The 8,216-nt window shown below is 37.6% G+C and overlaps 1 protein-coding gene across 2 annotated transcripts; it reads left to right on the plus strand.

Annotated features, from left to right (window-relative positions):
* Window positions 1-291: 291 nt before the first annotated feature.
* Window positions 292-2,956, plus strand: LOC135678681 (alpha-N-acetylglucosaminidase-like). Of its 2 annotated transcripts, XM_065191767.1 has the most exons (5): window positions 292-559; window positions 733-977; window positions 2,203-2,456; window positions 2,555-2,633; window positions 2,732-2,956. In XM_065191767.1, the coding sequence occupies exons 2-5, from the start codon at window positions 944-946 to the stop codon at window positions 2,743-2,745; spliced, it is 381 nt and encodes a 126-aa protein (XP_065047839.1). In that variant the 5' UTR covers window positions 292-559; window positions 733-943; the 3' UTR covers window positions 2,746-2,956. The 2 variants fall into 2 exon arrangements, with proteins under 2 accessions (XP_065047839.1, XP_065047830.1); XM_065191758.1 differs by having other exon boundaries at window positions 320-977; window positions 2,219-2,456.
* The last annotated feature ends 5,260 nt before the right edge of the window (window positions 2,957-8,216 follow it).

Here is an 8,216-nt window from a genome sequence, read left to right on the forward strand (position 1 = left end):
AGGCCATGGTGTGCCTGAGAAGTGGAGGTCACATTGAGAAGCAAAGGTTGCGCTGTGCGTGAGAAACAATTAGGGTAGTTTCCTTATATATGGATGAACTGAATCGCCCTAAACAGGGGCGGTCTGCATACCACATACCAGTTGATGTCTGAACCAGTACGTACTGCCTGTTTCGTATCAGTCCAAGTGAAACACGTCATTTGCTTCTACATCTTTTCATCTGTTTTCTTATTCTCTTTATTATCATTTTACTTTTCTTCCTTATCTTCTTTGTTACGGCCTTCATCTTTACTATCGGTCATGATGGTTAATGTCCCAGCAGAGCATTAGAAATCTTTGGCTGCTTTTATGGCTTCAAGACTATGAATTAAGTCCCAGATAAAAATAGTTTGATAAGCAGAGGCAAAGAAAGAGGTGCTGAGAGCTAAAAGACCAAAGAGAGAGAATTTCATGATCAAGGGCATTAGAAACTTAAAGTTTGCTTGTGATTGGATTGCGCAACTAGACCATAGTCCAAATTGAAGTGGTTCAAGCTAAGCTTTCTTCCAGATTCTAATGGGTAAACCATTGCTTGAATTGGTTTAAATTACCACATGAAATTACAGTTTTACCTCTTTGAGATTATTATCAATAATTAAGTGCATCACTTTTGGTGCTTTCGTGCATTTACTTACCAGTTATTAGTTCTAATGCTTTTTGATGTATCTATATGTCTCAACCGCTCAACAACAGGACAAAAATCGAGATGTAATTGTTGCATTTCCAGATGTTGATCCATCTGTCATATTGATACCAGAGATATTTGAAGAGAGAAAGCTTGTGCATTTTAGTCGACAATTATCAGAAAGAGAGCCACTGAAGGAAACAGCTAATTCTTATGATCAACCACATTTATGGTATTCAACTGCTGATGTCACACGCGCATTAGTTCTTTTCCTAGAAAATGGGTATGATGTATCAGATAGCCAGACTTTCAGGTGATTTGCGATTCATTTGTTTTAGCGTAAAGCTTGCCATGACTAGAGCAAGGAATTGAAACACACTCTGATAGTTATCTGCTTATATGTTAGACTTGCATAATGCTGGTATCTCTCTTCCATCCACATCTCTGACATATTACTGGTATTTATATGCTAGACTTGCATAAAGCTTGCCATGACTAGAGCAAGGAATTCAAACACACTGTGTTAGTTATTTGCTTATATGTTAGACTTGCATATTGCTGGTATTCATCTCTTCCATCTAAATCAGCATATTTGCATCTTAATATTAGTTTCAAAAGCAGCTGAAATTTGACTGATGGTAGTGGCAAAATCCAAGTAGAGTTCTGATTTGACAGGTTTAAGCAATGTACATTGGTAGACGGTTGTGGTTCTGTAACTGCAAAATTATGATGAGTCAATTGCTCAGTGATACTTTTGGATGAAGTCAGTATATTTTCCTTTCCTTCTTATTCCCCCTCTTTTTGTCTTTTTATCTCTTATTTGTTCTATTTTTCCAATTACTAGGTGACTAAGATGTCTTTGTTTCTAAAACAAGATCTTGTACATGTTGCTAGAAAATGAGGTTTTGCATGTGAATTTGGTCTTTGGTCCTTAGCAGGTGTGAAACTGGCATGATATGCAACATTGAGGCTTAGATCGTCCCAACCACTTACTAAATCATTGTCCAATAACCAATTTTCTTTTATGGTTAAAGATACTTCCTTTCTCATGTAAATTTACATTGTTCATAGTTCATACTTCATATTGCTCTCAATGTCCATGATTGCAAGTTCTTTATCCAGTTGTACATTATTTTATGACGATGAAAGCTTATCAAGTTATAACCCATATAAAGCAGTCTAGACGACAGCTCCATGACTAGAATTGGCTTGTGTTTGTTATGATACATGTAAATTTTTGCTGCTTCAATGGGTATGACTCTTTCTATCAATTCTTGTTGTTCTCATGTGATAAACTTAACGGATAATTATATAAAATGATAAATATTGTAAATTATCTGCATCCTTATCCATTTTTTCTCCCTTTCTTCCACATAAAAATATTATACAGTTCAATATTATCATAAAGTCAGCTACAAACAATATTATACAGTTCAAATATTTATTCCCATCAATAATAATTTTTTGTAAATCATGTCAATATTAGGAGCTTTTAACATGCAACTATATTTTGATAATGGATCTTATATGAATTTTAGTTTCCTATTATTCCAGATATGATCTCGTGGATCTCACCCGTCAGGCATTAGCAAAGTATGCAAACAAAGTATTCTTGAAGATTATAGAAGGGTACCAACTCAGTAATTTAAAACAAGTGACCATATATAGCCAGCACTTTCTTGACCTTATGAAAGAGCTGGACATGCTTTTGTCATGTCATGATGGATTTCTGCTTGGACCCTGGTTGGAAAGTGCCAAACGCCTTGCAAGAGACCCAGAACAGGAGCAACAGGTAAGATTCTTGTTGTCACCTGTTTGCCCTCCTCAAATTTGAATACTTGTATGCCTATTTAAGTAGGATTCTGCCATTGTCATGCTTCTATGGTGCAGTTTGAATGGAATGCAAGGACTCAAGTAACCATGTGGTTTGATTACACTGAGACTGAAGCTAGTTTGCTTCGTGATTATGGTACATACAAATGCAGAAACAATTTTCTTTATACCCTTTACTTTGGTGTCATCAATCTGTTTTAATGTAATACTCTTGCGACAATCTCATTTGTGCAGGAAACAAGTACTAGAGTGGTCTTCTACTGGACTACTATGGGCCAAGAGCATCTATATATTTCAAGTACATGATAGACAGCTTGGTGAAGGGGGAGAGTTTCCCATTAGAAGACTGGAGGAGGGACTGGATAGGCCTTACCAACAAGTGGCAAAGCAGTAGAAATTTGTTTCCAGTGAAAGCTTCTGGTGATGCTCTAAATATATCTCGATGGCTATATGACAAGTATTTATGTACTGATAACTTGCAATCACTTTATATGGGTTCAAACTATGATGAAGCTGCTAATTTTGTGATCTTTTATGTTTGACACAATCTCCTGATGATAATTTCGTTCCCAAAGTTCAAAAGAATCTTATTGCCTTGGTTTTTTTATCAAAGCAATTATGTTATGAGTTGTTTGTTCCATAATGGATTCCTAATCTATTTGTCGAGAAGGCATTGTCTAGGCAATGATATGTCAATTTGCCACAATTTGAGTTTCTTATTACTCTGTAACACCAGAGTCAACTTAGTACTTATGAGCACTTAATATGTTTGGTGTTCTCACTGTTTATGGACTATGGACATTTCAAAATATATTAATGGGAACTTTTAGTACCAAACAAGAAGTTAATCATTTTTTATGATAAATGCTATTGTTGACTACTGCAATAATTTTAATTTCTTTTGAGTTTCCTGACACCTGAACCGACATAGACCAAACTTACCAGAATTGTCATGGGCACTGTCAAGCTATAGCACTTTTAATTCAGTTTTCAAAGCATGCTTGTGACTTATGGGCATAAATATTCGATTTACACGTAAAAATTGCTTTGCTTGATTCACTCAAAAGTGCTTAGAAGCTTTTTAAGTTCAAATCGGCTTCCAAGGTAGTGCCTTCTCAAGCTTGAAATTTATCTAAGCATCGTCTAGTTCCTGGCAGAAATCCTGGTGAACTTAATTAGCTAGTGATTGTAGTTTTGTAGCACCTCAAACTTAATCTTTCGAGCCAAAAAGAAATTAAAATATAATATGTTCAACATATTGTTAGATGAAGACCGGTGATAAGAAACCCCTAGAGACTAGAAAAGTAGGTCACAATGGTTTCTATAATATTACATGAAACATGCCCTGAATCATGTTAGCTTCTTAGTTTCCTCTCACTATCTTGTCATAATTAACGATCATAGATGGACTATGTAGCCCTAATTAACACCAACAGGTAGCAGTAACAGGGAAAAGCTGAAGTTATCTTCATTAATTCATATGGAGTTTAGGTTCGATGATTCATACCATCTGAAAATTTTAGACAGAGAAGTTAAACTTATTTTGCAATAAAAATAACTTAGAATGAAAAATTAATGCACTCTTGCTATGAACTTAAAAACACCTAAAAAAAAAAACTAAAGCAAATTAATCACTCGAAAGTTCTCGTTCGTGTCATAAAGCCAATCACATGTGACATGACACGTAGTCTTTTTGCTTATTGTTATTATGACATTTCTCACTTTATATTGCTTGATGCATAAATATATTATGATGTCCATGGATCTTGTAATAGAAATCGGATCACGACAAGATCACGATAATGAGATCGATTTACCTTTAAACGTAGATCCTAAATAATCCTGGTTATAGGTTATTTGAGATGAACATCGAGATAACTGGACAAATTGGTGTGTTGTATACCCTTCCATATAATGGAGGTGGCTGGTCTCATAGCTGCTCGTATGGGGACACTATGACTACAGTGAGTACTTGTACTATAGTTATAACACTCACGGAATACTGGATGGTTGATGATACCTCGTTGTCCCCACACTTGCATGATTGATTCGCTGATGTGTTATAGCGAATCAACCCATCCATATAGGTTATAGTGCTCATGGAATGCTAGATGGTTGATAATACCTCATTGTCAAACAACGATTCCGTTATCCTAGTGGTGTACCCGATCCTTAGACTTGAGATACCAAGGATGTCCTATATGAGTACTCCACTCTTTGATATCAAACTTATAGGTATAGAAGTTCTAGATCTAATACAGTCGATCATTTGGAGTGGCAGCCAACCTTACGAGGACTATTGACTATCGATAGAGGATCATCCACTCTCGGTATTATGAGAGGAATATCCTATATGTTCTTGCTAAAACAAATCCTTGGCTAAGGTCATTCGGATTGAGAGAAATAGTTCTCCGAGAGAATCCGATTAGAGTGAAACTCGAGGTGAAACCGTATGGGCCTGACAACACCATGCCTAGTATACGGTCTCTTGAAAATTAGATGGATGAGGGACTATAAGTATACGATAACTAAGGATATATAGGTCTAAAGGATTAGATTCCCCTATATCATTTGGGGATTACGGCATAGTAGCCTAGTACGTTCATAGTCGATGAGACAAGTGAATTATTATGGAGATAATAATTCACAGAGCTAGAAAAAGTTCTAACATGTATGATTCACGCCCAACTTGATATTGAGCCTAAGGGTCATACATATATGATAGGTATTTTGACGAGTACAAGTTTGGATATGAGATATCCGTTAAAGCTCATATCTTATTGGATATCCAATAAGCCCCTGAATTATTGGATCCTATGGATGAGATCCAATAAGAGCCAATGAGAGATTATTAGATAGAGATCCACTAATCTAAAAGGCTTGGATAGTTGGACGGAGATCCAATACCCAATAGGGTAGGATCCATTAGGGTTAAGTTGATAAGGAGCCTCTATAAATAAGAGAGAACTAAAGGGCCACAGGCTAGATTTCTTGGTTATCACCTTATATTCTCCTCTCCCCTTCTCTTTAGCCAATAGGTGTGGAGATTTGACTAGCAATTTTAGGAGTGACTTTGCAGCCCCTACCATATGGATCACCGCTAAAGAGGAGGATGCTTGACCTCCTTCATCCTCTCCCACAAAGAGGAGGACCCTTGCAGATGGCAGCATTGGCCGCCATCTGCGTGCAAGCAGTCGGCGAGCGACAGACTGCTACTGGTAGCCTGCGAGCAGAACTGCCCACAAGAGCGATGGTGATCGTAGGTGTTAGGAACAGAGTCGGCACTAAGAGGGGGGGGGGGTGAATTAGTGTAGCGGAAAGATTATGTCGGTTCAAAAAACTTTCATACGATAAAATCCGTTTCCAACAAAAAACCATTTCGTAAAGGTAATAACTTTGAAAGCGTACGTAAGAGAGTAGTAGATGTAAAGAGTAAGTAAGGAGGTTTACAGTTAAAGTAAATTGCTCAAAGAAATGCAAACCAGATTTTAGAGTGGTTCTATCGTCGTGACCTACATCCACTTCACCGATTCCTCTTCCGTCGAGGCTACCGACTTCCACTATCGGTCTTCCTTTAATAGGCAAAGATCAACCTCCTTCTTACACCTCTCTTCTCCTTTTACCGGGTTTATGAGACAACCCTTACAAGCACTCACTCCTCTCTCAAACTATTCTAACACTTAAAACTTTGAAGAGGAGGATTCTCACAAGAGATTATAATAGCATTTTTCCCTTTTTAAATTCTCTGTGCTTGTGTATATTAACAAGGGATGAGAGGGGTATTTATAGGCCTCAAGTTGATTCAAACTTGGAGCTTAAAAACATCTCATCCCAGGTTTCCTGGGTCCAAGCGATACCACCGCTAGTGTCAGTTTGACACTGACACTGCACTGGGCGGTACCATCGCCCAGTCTGGTAGTACCACCACCTAGGAGGATGTGCTGGGCGGTACCACTGCCTAGACTAGCGGTACCACTGCCTGCAACCTCTCGGATGCTGTGTCTGGGCTGTACCACCGCCTGACATAGTCTCATAGACTATGCCACGACGGTGCCATCTCTTGGGTCATTGTTTGGGCCTTTTATTGGGCCCAACACAGTCCTTACATAGGCCCAACTAGCCCCTAATTGGGTTGGCCCAAATCCAATCCCAATTACATGCTAACTACAAATTCTAAGACATTTCCTAAGCTAAACAAGTCTGTAAGTCTAGTTTCTTCCACGAGCTTTCGGCGATCTTCTAGTGAACTTCCGATGATCTCTCAGCAATGTTCCAACGGACTCCCGGCAAGCTCCTAAACTTCACGACGATCTTCTTAGTGAGTTCCGACGAGCTTCTTCCGGCAAGCTCCTAGACTTCTCGGCTAGTTCCTGCAGAATTTCCGACGAACGTCTAGACTTCTGACGAACTCTCGAACTCCCAACAAAATCGTGTCCTTGACTCCGAGACTTCATTTTACTTTATGTCTTGCTATCGTAGTTAATCCTGTACATGTAAAACACACTTCGATCTAGACAATTATTACTAAGCATGAATCATGTTGTCCGGCATGTCATTGGTCCATCGATGCTTCGTCCGATTCTTCGGCGCATCGTCCTCTCTTGCGACCTATTGCCTAATCGGCCAATTGACCTCCGCAACTCCGATATACTTGGCAGAATTTTTGCTCTTCTTGGCCCGATGCCCAAATCCATGGCCCGAAGAATTCTATCGATATATCATCCGATCCTCTGGCTAGACGTCCAATCTTCTGATATGTTTTCCTCCGGCACAACATGATTCTTCCTACTTTAATTGTCTCATCCTGATCGAAGCATCCTGCATCACTAAAAACGCAGATCAAATCATAAACACTTATCAATTGGTTTCATCATCAAAATACGAGATTCAACAATCTCTCCCTTTTTTATGATGACAACCAATTGATGACGAAGTTAACCTTAACTCCCGGAGTTTAAACAAACTCGCCCTATCAATATGTCATATTGATAGAACATTGAATTCAAGTCATTGTAAATTTTATCATGAATATTTGCAACACGTCATCATGCATAATATGATCATATTTCTTTCCCTTTATCATCAATAAAAAGAAGTATAACTTTCTAGTGTTTGGAAATACAAATTCAAATCATTGCATAAAAAACATAATATCAAGTTTTATCATCATGCAATTTGTAAGCTAGAAAATTTAACAAGTGCTACATCATGCAAGCTATCATGTTGTAGATATGCAAGGTAGTAAGATAGCAAGTTTACAACATACAAGCTAGAAAAATTTAAAGATATGCAAGTTGGCATATTTGCTTTTCTAGCAAATTTTTGAAATGCACAAGATAGCATCATTTTTGCATTTTCTTGCAATGTGTAACTTAGCAAAATTCACAAGATAGCATCATTTTTGCATTTTCTTGCAATGTGTAACTTAGCAAAATTCACAAGATAGCATCATTCATTCTTCTCTTTTGAGAAGTGCAAGCTTATCAATTTTGCTTTCTAGCAAGTTTTGTTCCCCCTTTGTCATTGTCAAATAGAAGGGAATAATACAATGTTGTAATTCTTTTCCTTTTATATCAATTTCCAAATCATGACAAAGGTAAACAACAAAAATGAATGTCAAAAGATCATATCTCATTTTTGACATGTTTCTTCTTTTTTGTAAATAGAAAGCATGATAAGAAACGATCTTGATTCAAAAAGAAAACTCAAGTTATAATTC

Source organism: Musa acuminata, chromosome BXJ1-1 (genome assembly GCF_036884655.1).
Source record: "Musa acuminata AAA Group cultivar baxijiao chromosome BXJ1-1, Cavendish_Baxijiao_AAA, whole genome shotgun sequence".
NCBI classification, from domain to species: domain Eukaryota; kingdom Viridiplantae; phylum Streptophyta; class Magnoliopsida; order Zingiberales; family Musaceae; genus Musa; species Musa acuminata.

What these genes read in the sequence shown, in the direction of transcription:
- LOC135678681 (XM_065191758.1), top strand. Translation starts at nt 700, where the DNA reads ATGTATCTATATGTCTCAACCGCTCAACAACAGGACAAAAATCGAGAT. An exon ending in TCAGATAGCCAGACTTTCAG is followed by an intron (nt 978 to 2,218) that starts GTGATTTGCGAT and finishes CTATTATTCCAG; the next exon opens with ATATGATCTCGTGGATCTCA. An exon ending in ACCCAGAACAGGAGCAACAG is followed by an intron (nt 2,457 to 2,554) that starts GTAAGATTCTTG and finishes TCTATGGTGCAG; the next exon opens with TTTGAATGGAATGCAAGGAC.